Source organism: Acanthochromis polyacanthus, chromosome 12 (genome assembly GCF_021347895.1).
Source record: "Acanthochromis polyacanthus isolate Apoly-LR-REF ecotype Palm Island chromosome 12, KAUST_Apoly_ChrSc, whole genome shotgun sequence".
In the NCBI taxonomy this organism is placed as follows: domain Eukaryota; kingdom Metazoa; phylum Chordata; class Actinopteri; family Pomacentridae; genus Acanthochromis; species Acanthochromis polyacanthus.
Genome location: NC_067124.1, coordinates 25390825 through 25413738, shown reverse-complemented (window position 1 = coordinate 25413738; position 22914 = coordinate 25390825). Strand labels below are relative to the sequence as shown.

General features: G+C 39.7%; 1 protein-coding gene across 1 annotated transcript in view; it reads left to right on the top strand.

The window, feature by feature from the left end:
* Positions 1-22914, top strand: part of dpy19l1l (dpy-19-like 1, like (H. sapiens)) — a 33743-nt gene that overhangs the window by 5347 nt on the left and 5482 nt on the right. Inside the window, 18 exon segments of the mRNA XM_051957050.1 lie at positions 10-130; positions 4523-4616; positions 4838-4895; positions 8063-8154; positions 9987-10086; positions 11975-12052; positions 14511-14597; positions 14748-14815; positions 15432-15471; positions 15473-15505; positions 16266-16313; positions 16315-16368; positions 17047-17121; positions 19674-19753; positions 19903-19927; positions 21564-21683; positions 21831-22005; positions 22542-22641. Coding sequence (XP_051813010.1) covers positions 10-130; positions 4523-4616; positions 4838-4895; positions 8063-8154; positions 9987-10086; positions 11975-12052; positions 14511-14597; positions 14748-14815; positions 15432-15471; positions 15473-15505; positions 16266-16313; positions 16315-16368; positions 17047-17121; positions 19674-19753; positions 19903-19927; positions 21564-21683; positions 21831-22005; positions 22542-22641 — 1448 coding nt within the window.

Genomic DNA, 22914 nt, shown 5'->3' with positions numbered 1-22914 from the left:
TCTCCTCAGGTGGTCCTGGCCAGCTGGTACCGGATGTACACAGGTGTAATGGGTTACTTTGGGATTCCCACAAAGATGTGCTGGTCCATCAACAGAGGGGAGGGACTCACTCCTGTGGACAGCTGTGAAGGTACAGACTCTTTCAATGGAACCCCAACCTGAACTACAAACAGCTTCATTTACACACACCCAGAGCAGTGCATTGAGTTTAATGTCGACTGCTTTGCACAGGGAGATAGTTTTGTTATAATGATCAGTAGTTACATGTTCCAAAAGTTTAAATATCATGCAATCCTACACTGAAGTGACTACAAGACTAAATTCTCACAGATTTTGCCGAGGACAGCTGTAGTAAAAACAGCTTCAAGTTGGCTGTTAAGAGAAGTGTTTACATTTTGTGGAAGGATTTAAATACAGGGATGAAGCACTGTTGATTCCATTGTTTTTTAACTTCTAGGTAAAACTCATCTAAAGAGTATTAGAGGAAATGTGTTTTAGCCAGTAATGGTTGTAGCATGCTGAGGTTAAAATCTGTTCAACATGAGACTCATATTATCATTTAGAACTGCAGTTATATATGCAGTTTTTTTTCCTCATGAATATGTTAGTTGTCCTTTTAAATGTCTAATAAAAGTGGAAAAATGTAAGATTCCCAGAGCCTGATGAGACATCTTTCAATTCCTAGTTTTATCTTAGGGCATTTAACACTGTAAAGTTCAGATTGTACAATGCTATATTATGGTCAGAAATCCAACAAATTCAATGATTCCCTTTGAACAAGCACTTGGCCACATTGAAATAAATAGCAGTTTAAATAAAAAGAGAAAATAATCCTTGTATTTGTCTTCAAGACTGGTGAACATTCATATTTTTTAATGTTGTTAACAAGTCCAAATGCATTTTTTTACATGCTGAAAGACACATCATGAACAAAATAGACAGTCAGCACCATGGTTGAATATTTTCAAGTGACACTGCAGTGCACTGATGACAATCACAGAAAAACGGACTCAGGCAATCATTGTTTCACACAACTAAAAAAATGAGCCAACTGTGTCAGCTTTCTGGGTTAAACATGTCTGATTGAACTGCTTCAATATTAGAATTTGCCTTCATCTAATGTTTGGCTATCGCTCATTTAAAGCATGTACAAATCAAACCACTGCCATAGTCCAGTATCTATTGTTTCCAGTACAACTCAATTAATGATGAATTGCAAGGGTGTGGATAACAGAGAATCTCCTTGTAGAGTCTCTCCTGAAGACAAGCATTTAAGCATTTCTTTTCCTGGCACATGTGCAGGCAGCACCCTTGCAGTGTGGACAGTCTCAGCTTTGCGTTGCATGCAGACGTCCACAGAGGTGCCTCTTTAGATTATTTTAGTGTAGTAATACTGTAGTGTACTCTATTTATTCATTTTTCATTCTTGTATATTATCGTTATTATAAATATTATCTTTACTGTATATTGCTGCTGTAACATGGGAAATTTCCCCTGACATGTGGAATACTAAAGGATCTGATCTTATTTTAAATTTATGTCACATCTACCCTTGCAGATCCTTGTAGACAAATGTATGTGGAAAGCATGAATTGGTCTTGAGAAGGCATCTCTTAAGTTGCTAATTTCTTCTTAGCCACAGTAAAAAATAAAAAAAAAAGATCTCAAATCTGACAGGATGTACAGGGAAAAAAAACTGTAGCATTTCTGTTTCTGCTACATACTAATTTTCCAAAATGTCAATCTCTTCCTTTTATAAAAGACTTAACTGTTAAAAAAGATTTAATAAAAGCGGCAAAAACTCCCATTTGAGAAGCTCTCACTAAGTTGCATTTGACCAGATTCACAGCCTGTTGCTCACCTTATCTGTTGATTTTAGCCGGTCAATAACAAGGGGAAAAAAATGAGTTGAGATCAAAGAAAAAAGACTCCCAAAATCATGTCAGGCATCCCAGATAAAGATACGACAGCAAACTTGTTGAACAACAGGTGCAACATAGCGCAAGGAACATAACGATTATTTTAGTGGCCCCGAGGGAAGGAAAAAAGCTTTTAACCTATTACACACAAATAGCTTTTCAATTTGTTTTGCAGGAACGTTTCCTAGAAGGGTAAATCTGCTGACAGTAAACAAGCAAAGTCTGTCGTCAGCTTCCCTTTGTGGAGCTGCAATCTCTGTGTTTCTGTCAGTCTCATTAGTGAATGGAGGCACCCCAGGGTCTATGTACACAGGCTGCTCCCACAGTGTTTACATAAACCCGATGCAAGCCGCCTTGCTTTTCCTGTAACTGTCAGCCACTACATTACTTTTGTGCAATTTAGAGAAGCACAGTAGAGAGCGAGGAGTCCGTATTGCATTTTCAGATTGAGCTGCTGTTGGAATATGAGCCTCTTTCCATTCGCCCCGTGATTTACGGTCGCCTTACGGTGATGAAGCAGCTCTTACAGATGTCAACACACTTCCCAAGCACCTTGTTCGTCATTACGGCCTTGTCAGTCTGTTCTGTGTATCTGGTAATTTTGCTGGCAACATTGCGGAGAGAAAATAATTGAATGGTTCCAGAAATACTGGTGCAATCACAGTGTCAGTTCACTGAAATATGAGGTGGTGCAAAGTCCATTTGATCTCTCAAAAGCTGCATCAATCTGCTCTCTTTCTGAGAACAAAAACATACAGTGGGATGTTCTGTTTTATAGTTAGTTTTGGTTGTATTGTTATTCCAGAGTAATACATTTCTGCCCTCATATTTATGGGTCACATAGTGGCTGGTAGAAGTAAACAAGCTGTCAAATGTGCCTCATGATCTCACACCAAGGTTCAGTTTAGTGTCATTCAGATCTGAAACAAGCTGCCTCTTGAAGATAGAAATGGGGAGCATTCCTTTTTTTGTTGTTGTAGAAAACATCCTCCAGTCCTAGCTCAGACTGTCCTGTCTTTTAGCTGAAAACACAAATTGGATAGCACAGCTGGAAATAAAAACATGCAACAGAATAACAGCAGCAGGGGATCAGAGTGTGTTGCATCCTCAGAGGAAGAGCAGAGCTGTGCACAGATACTACCTGTTTCCTGGGCTATTTTTGCACTGACCTATCTTACTCAACCTGAAGCGCCCCAGATCAAACTGCACCCGAAATCCAAGCAGCACAGCTTGAAGAAGAAGAAGACTTGCCACCTCCAGATTGTTAAACATAACTGAAGAAAGGCGCAGGTGTTCAGAATAGTCATGCATTTAACATTTCCTCTCTGCTGAATTAGTCATGATAAATATTGTGCTTCGGTTGTGGACTTCACCCTTGCACAAATTTGGAAGTCAATACAATATCACTGAAATTCCATGATTCTCTACAAAATTTGATGCCGAGGAAGAATATCAGAGATGAATGTATTTCAGCATAAACTCTTCCTGTCACAGCATGTCAGCACACAGTGTTATACTAAGACAGACTCAGTGATAAAAAAAAACAGGTGTTGCTAACATTATGAGCAGCACCCAGCTGACAGTTTGAGCTATTGCTACGTTAGATTAGACAAGGAACCATTAGCTTTTGTGAACGCTGTGTGTGAAGGTTTGCTACAACAGATCCGAGCAACGACTACAACGTTTACTTGTGTGACTAATCTAATGAAACTGCCTTACTTTAAATTCTGTGTACAGATCCTGATATCTGTCTTTGAGCTGTTTAGATGAGTTTCTGGTGTTTTCTTCTAAAAATACTCCATCACACCGTTTGCATTCCCACTTTTGGTCATTTATAACTTGTACCTGATCATTCAACTAAAATACTCAACACTTGGTGCGTAAAGTCGCACAACTTGCGTTGGAGCTGCTGCTACACCTACAGAAACGGTTTCCTTTTTTTTTTAACAGTTTTTTTTTTCCAGGATATGCATACACTGAGAAGGAAAGAAACCAAAAACAAACGCAACGACAAACAACAATTGCTCCCTCCAGCCGTCAGATGGCAACTACTTCCATTTTACTTGTTGTTATTGTCCAGTATTTTCAGCGCCCACAGCATCTAGGGACATTTTATTACAATCGAAAAACAAGTAATCTCATTTTTGAATTTTGCCTTCAACTTTATACCAAGGTACTGGTTCTCAGAAGATCCCTGGTTCAAATTATGACTAATATATAAAATGATGTCATGCTTTCAACGAGACTACCTGATCAAACCATGTTTGTCATAAATTTTATTTTGTTATTTAGTTTGTAAAATTTGAGAAAATGGTTAAAAATCACAAGTTCCCAGAGCCCCAAATGATGTGTTCAAGTTACTTGCTTTTTTCCAGCCAACAGTTTAGAACTTAAAGATATTAGATTTCCAATGAAGCGCCACATTTGCTTGCAAATATTTAGCATTTCTGCATGAAAATTAATTAAATTGTCCAAATTAAAGCTTCTTTATGCGTCAGTTGACTCTTTTGGTAACCCTAAAATTAGATAAAGGTTAACTTGTCTACTAACTTGTTGGTGTGTGTGTGTGTGTGTGTGTGTGTGTGTGTGTGTGTGTCAATCAGGGATGGGTGATCCAGCATATTTCTACGTGGCCTGTGTGTTCCTGCTGAACGGCTTGATGATGAGCCTGTTCTGCGGTTACGGTGCTTACCTCAGGTAAGTCCATTCTGGCACAGTGCTGTCATGCTCAGATGGGCATCAAAGAGAAAAGAGTGATTTTTCTCAGCAGTAAGCTGTCAGGCATAGACCATTTGTGTCATGTCACTGCCAGAATTATGGATATGAAACATCAGATAGAAGATAACCTCTCTATCTGTCTCCTGCCCTCTGCCTTTCTTGTCTTCTCTCCCTATTTCTTTCCATTTTGTTCTCACTAGTGGCAGTCGACTGGGCGGTATTGTTACCACACTGTGTTTTTTCTTCAATCATGGTGAGGTGAGTGCACTGCCCTTACTATCTCCAATAGCAGATTCAAATGTAACTTTGTGGCGCGACACAAATCCCACCGAGTGTAAGCTTCTAAAATTTGTAAACCTCAAAATGAAGAAGCACTTAGAAAAGCAGAGGGTGGTTAACAGGGGCTCATTTCAGCCCTCAGAGGAGCTTAGAGTTGGTTTTGGCTGGCACTCAAACCAGACTCCCTCCACCCGCCTCCTTCCCTCCAGTTTCCTCCACAACAAATAGCCAATTGCTATTTTACCAGATCAATACGCAGACCTTTTAGTCACACGCTGACAGGTGTTTCTCAGTTCTTTCCCCAAGCGCTGTGCTGGTTTGTGGCATTTTGGGAGCAGCTGTGATGTTGTCTTTTGTTGGAGGAAGTGGTGAGATAGTAAATATGCCTGGGTATGCTGAGGTGACAAACACATGCAATCCTGTAGTGTGATTAAATGGTGGTGTAGGATTTTTATCAACCAGCCGAGACTGATTCTGGTGTTAACAACATTCAAGGATGTGTAGCAGCTAGGGATCACAAAACCTGTTAGCAGTATATCACAACTTCTTCCAGTTAAATGTTTCCAGCATGTGAAATAGCACTATACTGTTTATCGTATTTGTTGAGTACAACAACTGCTTTGGAGATAGTCAAACACAATTTTTGTATCTGTGGAGCCGATGATACTAGTGGCAGATCTGTTTTGTTAAGTTGATGGTAGTCTCACTTGAAATTTCTAGTGTGGTGGTTGCTACCACAGAGACTGTTGTTGTTTCCTGTAGCAAAGTGGATTTTGAAGCGGTAACATGCAGATTGCAGAAGGGGGAGGACAACACTGTCTGAAATGAGCGACCAATGATAGGCTTTCACCCACAGCCTCTAGAGACTCAGACTAACGTCAACAGAGAAAACCTTAAGTCCTGAGGCCCGTGCTACAAAACAAGTTCAGCATACCCAGGATATCTTTTCCTTTTCTCCTCCACTAAACCGAACAACTGATGTCAAGCTTATCAGTCACAGGAAGCTAGTTTGTTGACTTGTTAAGTTCACCCATTTCTTCTTAATCTAGCTATGAACGTTAACATCAGTGCACTGTTGTTGGCAACATGATCAAGTCTAGAGCAGAATATGTCTCACAGAATCAAAATCAGCTTTATTGGCAAAGTACTGTACCAGGAATTGGGTTTTTTTTGCTCTCAAAGTATTTTTTCACAAAATCAAACACATGTACACAAGAACAAGGTTACAAAAGAAAAAATGACTTTTAAACTGTGTACAACTACAGATGTGTAATCCTAAATCAATATAAAGAATTGCATTGATGCATACAGCTGCTGCAGCCTAAGTCAGAAAAGAAAGCTGGCAAAAATTGCACCCTGTGTGAATTGGTCAGTTAATGAAGCCTGTTCTTATGCCAGTTTTAGCCGTATTCTTTCAGCTGTAACCCTGGCGGTGCTCTTCAAACCAGTAAGTAGGCTTACTGCAGATCTTTAAAGGTCAACAAGTACAAGGTTTTAGTGCTTTATCGGTCTTCATTTTGGGATTATATTGCTATACAAAGGCCTGTAGAGCAATGAAATTGCTTGCAGTCCACAAGGGAACAAAACAAACTAAACCATGGAAGGTTGGTGCTCACTCCACTAACAATCTGTATCTCTCCTTTCTGTGCTTGTTTGGACAAACAAAAGCGTTTAGACAGTCTATAAACTCCCACTGTCCACTTCACTATCTCTGCATCAGGCTCCAGTGGATTCTCCAGGAGTGATGATGGCATTTTTTCCATGAGAACTGATTAATTAGGCCACAGTTATCTTGAATAGGAGTATGTCAAAGTGTTTTTGTCCCTGAATCATGTCATTTAATATTAAGTGTCTGCTGATACTGAGTCCCAAACCAGTACAATTTTCTGAGAAGTTTTCACAGTGAAAACCTCAAGTACACTAATGTTATTAAAATCAATCAAATCTACGGTATTTGCTTGATGATTAAATGGCCCTCCAGTGTATTAAGATAATACTTTTACTTTTTTTTATAAAATAGCAAAGTAAATTAACTTATCTTCCTCTTAGAGCTGTATTGTTGTTTTTTTTAAATAACAAAATAGTAAATAGACTAAAACGTCTTCATAAATAGTTCTCATCACAACTCCGTTTGTTGTTGAATTATACTAGAACTCTCCAAATGAACAACACAATCGTAGTTCCAATTCAGAGTGGTGTAATAGCTTAACTTTAACACTCACAGTCACAGCAAATAAGAATTACAATTTTTCTTAGTGCAGCATTGCAGTAAAGCTAGTACACACCAAAAAAAAATAGAACAGAAATTCCAATTTACCTGCAAAATGATTGCAGTCACATCTGATACAATCTTATCAGTGACCCTTTTAGACATAACATGGAGCAAGTTATCTGCTCCTTACCTGTCTAAACTTGAGAAGAAGCGAGTACACGGTTTTTATAGGAAAAAGGCTCTTAGACTTGATATTGTTGTATCAGAAGGCCTGCATGAAGCCATGTCATGTTTACCCTTTTGGGATTTTTGGGAAGAACGGTGCTGTATAAATAAAGTGTCTTATTATACTTTTTTGAACTCCAGAAATGAATAGCGCATTCTTACTGCTTCATTGAAAGTTGCAGGGTTTTGTATGTTTTTCAACAAACCCTCTTAATCTTGATGTACACAGTGTAATACAGATGCTGATGTACAGACTGAGCTTGTGACAGCAGCCTAAAGTTTATATTGTTGAATCAGTTAATAACTAAAACTGGCAAAAATGACATAGATCTTACCAGAAATCTATCGCTAAACTTTTTCTTCCAGTACAGTCGAAATGTCCCGCGCTCTCCCAAATGGTCAGCATGGATTAAGAACATGGAGACTTCTTCACCTGCAGTAGTTTTAGCTTCTCTTAAATCCTGCTGTTAGACATATGCCAGGTATTTTATGTTAAAAGCCTGAAGCCATGTGCACAAGCAGTTTTGCGCTTATGTATGCCAGTATGGGATTAAATTACTAGGTTTATTTATAAGCTGCTGAGGAATAAAGTATGCGTCTCGGCCTGTTTTTTCCACTTGAAAATTTATTACTAAGTGATGTGTTTTCTATCCACTAAGATGTTTCATTTGCTTTATTCCTGTGTATGTGGCTTCATGTATGTTATCAGAGCACTCGAGTGATGTGGACGCCGCCCCTCAGGGAGAGCTTTGCCTACCCCTTCCTGGTCCTACAGATGCTTCTTCTCACTTACATCCTACGGTAAAGTCACCATCAGTGTCCCATTCTCAAAATCTCAGCGGTGCAGATTACCTAGTTCTAGGTCTCAGTGAGTCTTTTTTTTTTTTTTTTTTAAACTTTTTGTGATTTTTGGGTTGTTTTGTGTAGTGTTTTAGGTGCACAACCATCACATGAACACAGCATACTAATACATGCCATGGTCTCCCTTAGCTCTCAAAGCAGCCTCAGTTCTTGATGTCATGTACTCCGCAAGATGTGTGAAACATTCTGCTTCATGTTGACATATCCGCATGCCAGAATTTCTGCAGATTTGTCAGCTGCATATTTGTGCTGCCAATCTCCTGTTCTGCCACATCCTTACTGGATTCAGATCTGGTGACGGGGGTGGCCAGTGAGTCCAGTGAGTTGATTTCATGCTAATGAAGCCAGTTTATGAGGGCTTTTGCTTTGTGACATCCAGCTGGAAGTAGATGTTAGAAATAGGGCTGAACAGTTAATTGATTTTAGACTAGAATTGCAATTTAAAACAGTGCAATTAGCAGTTCACAAAGACGGCAATTTAGGATGTATGCAACTGGTCTGATCCAGGGTTTTAACTGTCATGTTAATGATTTTGCAAATTCATTCCGTCCTACTTGTGTGACAGTCACACTTTTGATGCTGTCTCAAATGGTAAAGCTCCAACACATGTTTTACACTTATAACACATTGCATGATGAGGTGTTGGATATTTTACATAGACTGTTCAGCCCCAGTGAGAAGATGGTATACAGGTTCACAAATAGTTCCAAATGATCAGCTACGATTCTCAGATAGGAGTGGAACCGACGTGGCATTTTGCTTTTGTATCCTGTCTGTATCCACAGTGCTGGATGTATTGTGTATTCTGAGCTGCTGCCCATCACAGTTGTAAAGAATGGTTATCTGAGCCACTGCAGCCACTCTGTCAGATCCAGTGTGTCTCGTTTCTGGCTTTTCATCAAAAAGTCGCTTCTGTCTGCAGAGCTGCTGCTCTCTTGTCCGTTTTTGTTTTTCACCATCCTCAGTGAGCTGCAGAGATTGTTGCGGTGGAAATCCAGGAGATCAGCAGAAATACTCAAATGTCACTGAGATTAAGTTTTCTCTCTATTCTGATGTTAATGATATTCTAATGAAGTTCAACTAAAGCCTCTGACCTGTATTAGCTTTATTTAATTGAATGCACTGTTGCCTTTTATTTGCATGAATATACAGGTGTTCCTTATACAGTGCTGGGTGTATAATCACAGCACAAAATCTGCACTCTAATAACTTCTGACTGACACATGGAATATTGTACAGTTCATTAGTTTGATCGTTATCCATGCCTAATTGTATCTCAGTGTCCCATTTTTGTGTGAAGAATAACAAGATGGAGAAGCATCTGCTCTTGTTTTCTTCTTGTTAACACCTTGCTTCCTTGTGACGAGTTTCTCACAGTTTGCCCTGTCTGTTTTAATTAGTAGTGTGAAGCAAACGTAGCTTCTATTGTCAGCTAAATAGCACATTGAAGCAGGCTTTTTGGTGAGCTAAATCACACAGAAACACCGTAATCTTCTCATTGCACGTCAGCTAGTGAACGGCACCTTGTATCATGTATCTGGCATCCCTTTAACATTATATTGAAAATGACCCCCGTTTTGTATTTTTGAGCCTGCCTTTGTACATAAGTAGGTTTCTGTAGTACTGTCAGAGAGAGATTAAGTGTGTGTGTGTGTGTGTGTGTGTGTGTTTTGTCAGGCGTCTTAATGCGTATTCTGTTATCTCTCCAACACCCACACTCTCTCACCACTTTATTATTTTTTCTCCTCTCCCATCTCTCTTTTTCTCTCCAGGACCCGGAGCCCGAGCAGGACAGCCATGGTCGCCCTGGGCATCTCCAATTTGTGCTTTATGCTGCCTTGGCAGTTTGCCCAGTTTGTGCTGCTCACTCAGGTAAACAGAGAGCGAGAGAAACATTAAGAGAGAATGTGGGAAGAAAGGAGAGGAGGCAGAGAAAATAAGGAGAAAATAGAGACTTGGAGAGAACAGAGGACTCTGGCAGGGAAGGTGCGAAGAGTGCAGACGTTTGGCAGGAAGACAAAGAAATATAGAGACAGGAAAGAATGCAGGGGAAGGGATGAAGACAGGAGAAATTACAAGAATACACCATTTGCATTCTCATTGGATTAAGGTCTCTCAATATACTGTAGCAAAACAAGAATATGAAGTAGAACATTTTAAGTGGAATAGTTGAGACTGAGGCGGCCAGATTTAAGTTAGATGTAGTGAGTTAAAGCGTGTAGGCCGCCAGACAAAAGAGTTCAACAGAAGTTTAAACCACCACTCTTAACAAACATGCCAATGCTGCAAGCATCTGCGCTCAGCAACAGTTTAGCCCACGCTGTGCCCCCCTTAGGACTCTTGTGCCGGGATTTTAACGATATGTTGTTTCACTGCTATAATTTCTCTCTTTTGCATTCAAAAGCTGCTAATTGAACCCATTCGCCTCATCTAGTGCAAGCATAAAGCAAATCAAGGCCAAACACATCCACCCACAGCACTTACTCATCCGTCCAGATGGCGCCTGACATCAGGTTTTTTTTTTAAAAAAAAATCTATTTTAATTACACAGTTGAAATCTGTTTTATGCTTCATAGATTTACATTAATGCACACTTGTACACAACTAAGCTGTAAGTGGGCCACCGGAGTAATTACAGACTTTTAATGTGTTAGGTAATGCACTGGCCAACCTAGAAAAGCTTTTATAACATGATTAATCAAATTTGCATGTAAATATGCATTAAAAACTCACATTTAAGTTTCCATGTTTTCCCTGGTAATGAGGACTTCCTGCGATTAGTAAATGAAAGCTAAATATTAAAGCGGGATGTTGGTAGATGATGTAAGTAAATGGAATAATTAAAAGTTAGAAAGCGTCTTTAAACCTTGAGCTTCATTTTAAAAGTCATAATCAGAAAATAGAAAGATTAATTAACAAATTAGACAGCATTAGTGAAGATACATGTGCTTCACAGTCAGCTTCTTTGCCCCTAAGAGAATGGAGTCCCTGTAATGGCGTTTAAAATGGATTTATCCATTTATCAGGGTCAGATGCAGCAAAAGTCTGTAATTATTCCACAGGCACACTCCTGGCTCTAGAATATACAGTTATTAAAATCCCATATTAATCCGTGCATTTCCAAAGCAGCAGCATCCTGCTCTCAATGCAAAGCTTTAACTTCTGGACACAGACTACAAAAATACTCAGCAACACAAGAGTGCTTTACTTGAGACATAAAAAGGCAGCAAGAAATTATGTAGCACATTGCAATTTAAAATGACACTTGCTCAGCTCTTTCTGTTCACATTTCAAAGTGTCCTTGGGCAAAACACTGAACCTCAAATAACTCCCAAAGTCAGACCAGCACCACTGCTTGGTGTAAACGAGAGAATGAATGAATGGCAAATGGCTCTTAAAGAAAAACACTTTATAAATGCAGCTATTTACATATAAAGTCTACGTTTTTTACATAATGTTCTTGTTTTTTCTACCTTTACTCCTAATGAATGATCAATAACAGTGAGCATCTTTTGTAGATTTTTGCTAAATCACGCAATGATCCGTTTGTTAATTTCAGGTCACAACTTGAAAATGTGCAGCAAGGTTCTCGTTAGATGTGTATGTAAGAAACTGGCCCCTATCTCTACCCATACAAACCCGCATGGATGTCTGTGCCTGAAGTTCTACAATGAAACAGCTGTTTGCAAGTGTTTTAGTGTTGGAATTTTACAGAGTGTACTGTAAAGTGTTTTTTATTTTATTTTGTTTTGTTTTTCAGGTGGCGTCTCTGTTTGCATCGTACATCCTGGGTTACCTCGCCGCCACCAAAATGCAGTCCATCCTAGTCACTCATATGGTACAGTTGATGGCCTTCCCTGTTATCCATTGTACTGTTTCTGTTGCCTACACAAGGGGAAACAGGCATTTGATTGGCTTTGCTGCATCCTATGTTATACTGGCTGAAGGGGAAAGTTTTCCTAGCTGCTGTCCTCTCACTTGTAACCTGCTCTGCCTCAGTTTGCGCTTATCTCGCTTAACTCCTTGCTTGGGAGAATTTCACGTGAGCCTCGAGTTCACCACTAGCTTGGATTGGGGATGATTTTCTTTAATGATAACGTTGCGCCTCCACGAGTGCCTTTTTAGCATGAGAGACGGTGGATGAACTTCTTCTACACTTCCAAGGACACAAGTATATCTTTAGTTTTGTGTGTGTGTGTGTGTGTGTGTGTGTGTGTGTGTGTGTGTGTGTGTGTGTGTGTGTGTGTGTGTGTGTGTGTGTGTGTGTGTGTGTGTGTGTGTGTGTGTGTGTGTGTGTGTGTGTGTGTGTGTGTGTGTGTGTGTGTGTGTGTGTGTGTGTGTGTGTGTGTGTGTGTGTGTTATTCTGACCGTTCGTCCGTGTTCTCCGCATTCTTTCGCCCTAATCCTCTCAGCATGCCAGGCTGTTAGCTAGGGCCTGTGTGCGCCATAGATAAGGAGAAGGGCCTTTGTGGTGAGATGGTGGAGATTTGTGTCAGAGGGAGGCATATGGCTCTGCATAATTTAGAGAGCCTGGCAATGATGACTTTGGCTGTGTGTGCTCAAGAAAAGAATACAGACACAATACCAGACGTTTGTGTCCTATATGACCTACAGTGTCGTTCATGAGGCTGAGCTGTGTCACTTGTTACAGAACATAAATGAATGTTGGGCTGCAGGAAACAAGCATTTCATTATCTGTTGATTTTATAATTAGTTGATCGTTGGAAAAAAAAAAAAATCGCAATTTCCGAGAGTCCCAATTGGCATGTTTTGGTAATTTCATACAAAATCTGCAAATGTTTGTGGCTGTAGTCACCAAAAAAATCTTCAACTTCTACTTGTCTGCTGAAATCATACCAACAAATGGATTGGTCACGGGGAAAAAACTAAAGCCCAAGTACACTGGGTGCACTCCACCTGCCAGCCTTATTAGCGCAAATGAATTATAAATCAACCAGTTTTTGCAGCATTCTCTATTGTGTTGGGCAGCTTTGAAGTTGTAAAAACACACCTGTGTTTACTGGTAGTCTGATCCCTTTGCTGCCAGAAATAATGAATTTATTCTGCAAGGCTGTTGATGTAGCTCTTGCACTTCTTCACTGGTGATTGTTTGACCAATGAGAATCTATCTGGTTGGATGACAGGAAAGCAACCAACTTATTGACCAACCACCCTGGAGACTGCTGGGCTACAAGTATTTAATTTACAATCATTAGAAATCAGCAATTCAGGCAGCAATTGCTTGTATTTGAGTAGCTGGAATTGGAGAATGTTTATTAATTTAGCCTGCAACATAAATGATTAGTAGTTTGTTGTATTTGTTAAGCTGCACTATATTAATGTAATGATTGTCATAGTAATTGAGTCAGTTTTTTCAGCAAATATTTACTGTTTCTAGCCTCTCAAATGTTAATATTTTCAGGTATGGTTGTCTTTGATTGTAAGATGGTAATTAGATAGTTTATAAGAACAAGCAATTTTGGGAAATTTTCGTGCATTGTTTTTGGACATTTTAGTAGACCAAACAATTGATCAGTACAACATTACTAATGAAATAAACCAATAATGTCATCGTAGTATTTAACGTTGGTTCAGTTTGGTCAAGTCTGGATTTGCTCTCCTGCTCTTCTTTTGTCTTTTACGCTTGTTGGGTACCTGGTTATTCATTATATTTAAGTAAATATTTCAACAATGTACTATTTACTGCGAGTCCTGCTAGATCTGCTCGCTTGCAAACTGCTTTCTCGCTCTTTTGGTTGCAACACATAACGTTCAGATCTTCCAGCAGCTTCATTATGTCGGCAGTTTTTCCTTTCCACCATGTGTTTATTAGACTGTATAATTTTTGCAAACGCTCACTAGGAACTGGAGAAGTTGATTGTAAGTGCCCCTGGTTGGTAATCACTGTGAGTGCAATGCAAAGTAATGAAGTATTCTGCTCTTCACTGCAGGATTTAGTATCGAGTTCATGGAATGGGATTATATCCTGCTCGTGTTTACAGTCTAATGCATTTGTTAGAATTATTATTGACACTTAATACAGTATATCCCAGATCACCCTCCTTTAACGGGGAGGCAGAGAAGTTATTTGCAGTCAGCTTTGAATATGGAAACCTAAAGAAGCTGGCTGAGCCTCAGCGCTCACTGCTAAGATCACATGTTCGGTATTATTTCTAATTACTCAGACAGAACATGCAGATTAAGCTGCTGGATGGGCTGCGCTGAACAGTCCACAGACGTTTAAACACCACAGAATTGTAATGACTGACACTTCCTCTCTTCCTGCCTTCCTATAGATCACACTCGGCGTCTGCTTTATCCTGATGTTTGGTAACTCCATGCTCCTCACGTCCTTCTACGCCTCCTCGCTTGTCTCCATCTGGGTGAGTTCGGCCGGCGAGTCCAATATACTGCATGTACACGTGTTGACTGATTGGGTTGTTCCGTTCGCATTTGTTAAAGTAAAAGTATTATGAGGACAAATGGACTGAAAGTTGTGTGTGTCTTTTTCTTTTGGTTTTCTTTTTTTTTAGGTGATCATCGCATTGAGGGATCGATTTGCTCAAATATTCAAACCTGGTATCGTCATCTGGGTACGAAGAATTTCTCACACTTTATTTCAACACTGCATTCTCTATTTCCACCTACTTTCACATAGTCACACGCATAATTCTAGCATTCTTTACAATGTTTTTATGTATTTTTGAGCGAAAACAACCAAAAAAAAGCAAAATAAACTCTCAAAACTCGATTACTTCTCGAGGGTAGGCCACTAATAAGAAATTCCACTATTTTATTTAGTTTGGGGCTTCATATTTAATCCATTTTCTACACGCTCAAAAATTCCAATAAACATTTATGTCTGCTTCTTGTTTCTAGAGGATACACAGTTATTTTTGCCACTTTATTGTACTTAAAATAACCAAATGTAGCCAAAAGCAGTAATTTTGCATTAAGTTTTGTAATTCTTTGTTCACTCTGTACCAATATTTAAAGCTTCCAAAAACAAATGTGCTGTTGATTCTGTATTCTGAACTTAGTATTCTTGTGTGAGCTCTTTATAAAACAGCCCAGAGGTAAAACAGTGGAACCGGCTTACTTACCTGGCTTTCACATGACCCTGGAGCAGCTGGAGTATTTGATTAGACGTCCTGCCTTACTTCTGTGTACCTGTCAGCCTGCCAATGTTTGCATCTTTTTTCTCCTGCAGGTCATGCAGGTCTGGCTTGGGTCGGCTCCACAGTTTTGCTGAAATTCCCTGCTGTCCACAGTCCCTCGGTCCTCTGATGATGTAAGCTGCTGTAACTTCATGTCTGGAAAAATTACAAAATAGTCACATGTGAATTAGTATGTTTACATGTAGAAATGTGTATTACAGGGTTTCTGCAGGGGAATTAAAAAGCATGAATAGTCATTAAGTTAATTTTGTGAAAAATTAAGGCCTTAAATGGCATTAAAAATCATGAATTTGATTCTCAGTGGTGTTAAAAATTCTTTCTGCAGTTTTTAAGAAAATATTTGATATTGAATAATAATATAATATTATGTAATTACAGACTGCAATTCATCAGATATGTGCATCTGTGTAAACATGCAGAACCACTGCGATAATTGTTTCCAGCGGTCGGGAACAGCCATGTTTTTTAAAGTGGCTGGCAGGCTGGACCAGGTGGAGGAGAGCTGGGAAACGGGGAAGCGCAAATTCCAGCAAAAATGGCGAGAAAAACATGGATTTCAGAGAATGACTACAGGTGGTCAGGGGTGGTTTCCATATTCAGAAATAGTGAAATGTAGGGACAGTTTTCATATAAAATCAGCTTTTACAAAAAAAAAAACCTGTGTACTTTGTTGAGCTCACAGTTTGTGGCATTAAAATTTTTACAGTATAGCATTGAAAGGGCATTACATTTGATTGGTTGATTTCTGCAGAAAACCCTGTAATTAGTTGAGTAATTTCACACAAAAACGGTCATATCGAGCAATAACAAACATTTTTAATTCATTCGCACGTCCAAGAATTATGTACATTTTTGAAATGCACATTTTTACAGGCACACATCAGCGGACTAATCAAATCCAAGTTCACGAGCTACAACGACTTTCCACACTCTGATGTACACATGTGCTGCCGAGTTTGACTTCATGGAGTTAGAGGTAAGCTCTGTTCTTATCAAAATCACTTCCTCCATCAGAGCTGACGTTTATCTTCTGTCACTGAAGCACACTATCAGATCACCGTGACTCTGCCAGCTTGAAGCCTGCACCAATAAAATTCAAGTCTCGGGCGGTTTGCTCTGAAAATCTCGACAAACTTTAGTCTTCAAAATGTCACTCGGTCCCCTGTGAAGATGCCAGAAAATATCAAAACGCCTGCTGCTTTTGTATCAGAGTGGCAGGATTGTCCCAGCAGGGCTGAATGTACCGGGTGCCAGATCTGTGCTGTGAATGTGACAGGAAGCAGAAACCTGACAGCAGAACCTGGCAGCTCTTTTTTGGGTTGAGTTATGTGCTAGACAGTGGCCTGGTTTTGTGTTTCTGTTCTCTGAGCAGCACAGAGGGACTAATGCATGCTTTTTGTAGCTAACAGGCTGTCCATAAATATAGTTAATGTACCTACTTCATTGTATATGCGCTGTTAAATAAAAAATGTTTTTCATATTTTACTTGTACTTTGATGTCCCATTAGGCCCCTATTTTATGTGAAATTTCAGTGTCAGTGAAAAGGTGCTATTTGAATTAAGTCTAGCTGGTGATTGATTGAATGATGTTGTGAATGTGCATGTGTGCCGTCTCCTCTGTACCCCACTTCCTGTGTCTCTCTTTGTCCCTCAGACCCCTCTGCGATACCTCAAAACGTTGCTGCTGCCCATCAACGTGCTGGTGGTCGCTCTCATTGCGGCAGGGTAAGTCTTTTGACTGTACCTAAAAAAGATAGACAGTTGTTTTCAGTTGTAGCAGAACAGGTGGCGTCCATCAAAAAAGCAAAGTTCAATAACACCAAAGAAAGCTTGAGGAGATTACAGGGGGATGAGGATCTTGTGTGTGGTTAGTTACCAGTTACGAAAATTCCATTAACCGGCTGATTGACTTCTAATGTTTCACTTTGACTTCTGTGGGGAAAAAAGTTGTTTGCTTCCGTAATTATTCTTGCACTCCAGAGGTTTTTCATTATGGAATAGCACATGCAGTACTACAGCGTTTACAGTAATATAGGTGGCAGATTTTACACTAGAAATTCAGACAGCTTGACAAAAACTGATGCTCACATCAAGCTGCCAACTGCGTGTTTTGACAGCCTGTCACTGGCAAATGTAATCAGCTGCAGCCAGTTTTGGTAAGTGAGCAACACAAGCACTGTGAGATGTTTTATAACAATAATACACAGTGCTTCCCGGTGATTTGTTTTAAAACTCAGAATAATTCAAGGAGTTCTTTATATGTGCTGGACAGCTACATAAACTTATTGCTGAGTGGTCGGCCAGTATGGGTTTTTCAATGGCCAATTTTTAGAGAGCTGAGCAGTGGGCGACTGATAACAATGCTAAAATCATACTGGGGTTTTTTTTTTTTTTTTTTTTTTGGCAGCTACAGTATGTAACAGTTGCACCACATATCAGCAGATTCCTCATAATAGTAATGATGAACATTTATGCTATCAGGTAGTAACAAGAAACAAAATCCCAGTGTGATGTATGCACCGTTATCTAAGGCTAACAGTTGCGTACCGTCCCACAATCATCCCAAATGACAAAATCTGATAATGCTTTATTACCCCGGTTCCTCAGGAGTGTGACTGGAATCAGTCTAATTAGACAGACAGTAAACACTGCATATGGAATTAAGAGTGGCCAGTTGCATTTACTGAGCTTGGAGGGTGGGAATTGTAAGTCTTACTGTTCTGTCTCCGTAACATTACATCCAACATGGACACATTTCCTACTGTGTCACAGCACCCCACTGGCTGCCTTCACCACACACTCTGCTGCGACTGTTTTTGTTTACCTGCCCTCATTAAACAATCAGCCGAAACCAATTATTTTAAAATGCCATTTAATTAGCTTATCACTGGAGAAAGGACTGAGGCTAGAGCTGCAGGTCCCTCAATAGAAGTGTAAAAAGAAGTTACAAGAAATTGAAACGGAGGGCTGTTTTTTACAATATGGTAGAGAGAAAATAGCTTGAACGCCAGTGGAGCTCAAGACTTAGCAAGTGTGTTAGGCAAAGGTGTTGTGCACATGCGGTATCATTGGCTGTTGCTGCTGGGTTGTAAACTTCTTGAGATTAAATAAGGACAGAATTGTGACCGTTAGCTTAAATACTGCACATTGATAAGACTGTTTTTTGTGCAACTTGTGCTGCTACAAAATGTTGTAGTTGGCTGATGTTATGGTACTGTATAGCTTTGGAAGTAACAGCCGTTATAAGTAGTAATATTGGTAGTAAAACATGCTAGTGATAGCAGTCACTGTTGGAGCAGACAAACATGTTGCGTAATTCACTCATTACAGTTTTTTACCCATTAAAGTGTCAGAAAATAAGTTTCTGAGGGGCAGCTATGCCACTGTCAGGTACTAAGTTGTTATTTGAATATGCAGCATTTAAAAATTCAGGGAGTAAAACTTACAAAATACCTTTAAGCTGCATTACAGCCACATGTTGCAAAACATAATCATGAAAGGAGGTAATTAATCGGAGTGCTTTAAAAAAAAATAACAGTTTCAGTACTTCAGTGACTTGGAAACAAAGCTACAGAAAGCAATTACAGTCTGAGATAAGGAAATGGCTGCACAGAAAGAACATGTATGTAGAGGGAATAACAAGTACTTCTGAAGTCTTCGGTAGTTCAGGAATTATACAGATGTGGCTGTGGGAAGGTGTCAGAGCTGCAATATAAAACCTCCCATCTCACCTTTCAGAACAGCACAGCAGGCAGTCAGACATGACGATCAAATCACTTTCAGAGCCTTGAGACTTCACTGTAGCAGGGAGACAGAGCTGGCTGTCTTTCCTGCTCTGGTCAATCCAGGTGCATTTCTACACCCTGAGCTGCCTGAATATAGGACAAGGATTTTTGAAATTCAGGTTATGTTCGTTCAGTGCCATATAGTTTTTTGGGTTTTTTTGCTCTGCTCAGAAAATGACATACATGTTTATTTAAGCTTCTTGAAGTGAAGAATAAAGAGATTTATTCCTGATTCCTGTCACATGCAACATTTTTTAGAGGGAAAACATAAGAGAATATTTAAGGAACTCCTCTTTATGTAGTTTAATCTTATTATGTCTTGCCCACGCTAAGCTGAGAATACATGAATCGATTTGACAAGGCATGGTATGCTGTACATGAGCAAGCCGTTGGGGATGTCTTCTCATACAAAAATTCAGTTATACAGAGCTGGAAACATGACACAAGAAGGAATATGCTTTTACAATATTGTGTTCCAACCATTTGTCCTCTTTAGACTGTCCAGGATATAGTCCGGACCCTGCGGCATGGAGGGAACGCATCTGTAAAGACCGAGGATGTCGATGAAGCTACAGGGTGAGACTTCCTTGCTGACCTCATTGCTGATTTCACTGCCTTTTTGTGTTCACTTGCTCAAACAGAAATGGGAGTAAACAGGAAATATCTTCATAGATGTATACATACTTTTTAAATGTATTTATATGAGTTTACGTTCTGTGTTGCAGGTCTGAAATAGCAGCAAAAGGAGAGGTGAGAAAAACACATTTTACTTCCTTTACATTGTTAAATATACACAGATAGAAACATTATCTTGGCAACACCTCTGAGGAGTTTAAGGCGTTTTTACAGCACTGTTCCATTTATCTAAACCTGCTTTATTTGATTAGATTCCTTCCGTAGGGTGAAGACTGCTCAGCTGCTGTGTCCCTAAGTGATTTTCATCCCTTTTTCCTCATTACTAGGAAATGAAAGACAGTTTCCCTTCTGCTATGAAATCCCACTCTGCTGCCTTTTGTAAGCTTTCTCCCAGCTGCTTCATGTCATTTTCTTTAATATCACTCCCCGGGCAGGAAAATGTTCAGATGTTCATCCACCAGTGTCAGTACGGGGAAGTTTCCACAGTTTCCCCACATAATGACGTTAATGTTTCTGCATGGCTCCCTGAGTAACACTTTGAGTCCGCACAGGAAGCGCAATGTTAAAAAAAAAAAAATCCTGAAGATCAAAGCATCATGCAAATGTCCTTATACAGTCTGTCCAGAAAATGCAGAACAGAGTTCAGATGAGATTTAAAATTGAAAGGGGAGCTGCCTCTGAACAGATTATAGCTTCACTGACCGCAGGGTGCAACTAATTATTTCATTACCAGTTCTTAAAGAAAGTTTGTATGATTTAGAACATGAATCCTATTAATTTGGCAACAGCTCATGCAGCGTAATCCCAACCTACATTGAGCGAGCAACACAATGTTACTGAAATGTGCTCGCATTTTACGGCAGCAAACCGTCTTACCTTTATCCTAAAGTTTTCTATCTTTGATGTTGAATCCAGAATTCTTTGATGAGTTTGTCAGACTGATGTCGTGATAATCCCTTCATCGCTGGTTGCTGCTTTTTTCCATTAGGTGTTCTGAAAGAGATAGCAGCAGGGCAAGCAGGAATTTAAACAGATTATTGCAAGTTGACTATTACACTGAACAAAAATATAAACGCAACACTTTTGTTTTTGCTCCCATTTTTTATGAGATGAACTCAAAGATCTAAACCTTTTCCACATACACAATATCACAATTTCTCTCAAATATTGTTCATAAATCTGTGATAGTGAGCACTTCTCCTTTGCTGAGATAATCCATCCCACCTCACAGGTGTACCATAACAAGATGCTGATTAGACTGGCCACAATAAAATAAAACTGCACCTTTCAGAGTGGCCTTTTATTGTGGACAGTCTCAGGCACACCTGTGTACTAATCATGGTGTCTAATCAGCATCTTGATATGGCACACCTGTGAAGTTGGAGATATTTTATGAAGAAGGAAAAACATTCAACACATTTGTAAGACCTGAAGGACACACACAGTGGACTTTAGGTCACACAGTTTTGGTATTTTTGCTTCATAATTGACTAGTTATTCAGGCCTAAAATGTACTTTCCCTCATTGTAAATGTACTAAAATTCTATTAAATCTTTAAAATTCTGGTGAAGCAGTTTGCAGTTAATTCCTCTACAAATGTGAACCAAGTTGTAGTGGTCTGATTTTGTGACTGTGTTTTAACTGCCTCAGCTGCTGAAGAGTTTGGTCAGGTGATTGAGGTCTTGTTTTATTTCCTCTGTGCCTTCCTGTCAGTTCTGATCCGATCTGTGTTGAACTTGTCTCTCTGCAGCTTGTGTATCACAGCCTGCAGCTGGTAGCGTTTGCTGTCCTGGCCATCCTCATCATGCGGCTGAAGCTCTTCCTGACACCCCACATGTGCATCATGGCTTCGCTTATCTGCTCCAGACAGGTCTGTCTCTCACCACGAGTTTAGCGGAAAAACTCCACATTTATAAACTCTGTTTGCTCCTTCACTATTCTGTCTGTTTCAAAGTTGTCTCTCCAATGAAGTCATATGGAAAAAAAGCTATAATTTTCTTTTCCATCTTCCTGCCAGTTGTTTAGCTGGATCGGGGAGAAGTTTAAGCACCAGGTTACTGTTGTTGTCATAATGGCCATCATGGCAGTACAAGGAGTGGCCAACCTGCAGGCCCAGTGGGCGATCATTGGAGAGTTCAGCAACCTGCCACAGGAGGAGCTGCTGGACTGGATCCAGGACAACACCCGTCCAAGTGCGTGATAGCTACACTGAAAGCTATATACCTGATCAGCCATAATCACAAAATCTTGATTCAAAGAACATGTTTACAGCAGAGTTTTGTTGTTGTTTTTCTTTATCACTTACCAACATTTTTGCAGCGGTTCGTGATGAACGGCTATGATTCATCGTGTCATGGGAGCTTCTGGTTTCACTTTATATTCTGTTATCATTCTGCAGAGCGAGGAAGCACACTGCAACCCAATCTGCTGCGAGATATGGATGACTTCAGATAGCTCTTTCCATTTCAGATCTCATACTGATAGACTGACCCAACCTGATCCAATACAACCTTTTTGTACATTTTGTTCTGCTAAAGAGTTTTAAATGACTTTCCATGACTGTAGCATAAAGTTAAACTAAGAGCTACATTCTTTAGTTCCAGGATGATAAAGAATAAAGAAGCAGTAGTGTAAATACATTCACTCATCAACATTTTTATCCCATCTTCATTTTGTTTTTTTGGTTTTTTTTTGCCTTGTTTGATTTGATTTTGTGTGATTGATACAGATGCTGTGTTTGCTGGTGCCATGCCCACCATGGCCAGCGTGAAGCTTTCCACAGGTCGGCCCATCGTCAACCACCCACACTACGAAGACGCTGGTCTGAGGTCAGTAGAGCTCACAGCGGCTTTTATTCTCAAACAACAGAGGGAAAGAATTTGTTCGACAAAGCAGCTGTCATCATATTTCTCAGAAGCGGTTTCCAATCCTGACCACAGCACCGCATCCTGATCGATACACACCATTCTGAGCTTAACAGCGGTAGATACAGCAGCTTTCACTCTCACACATCATCTAGACACAATCTGTGATCTGATCCAAGAACAAGGGATGCTGTTTTATGTTCTTACTCATTTTAGCGGATTACCAGTACTAATATA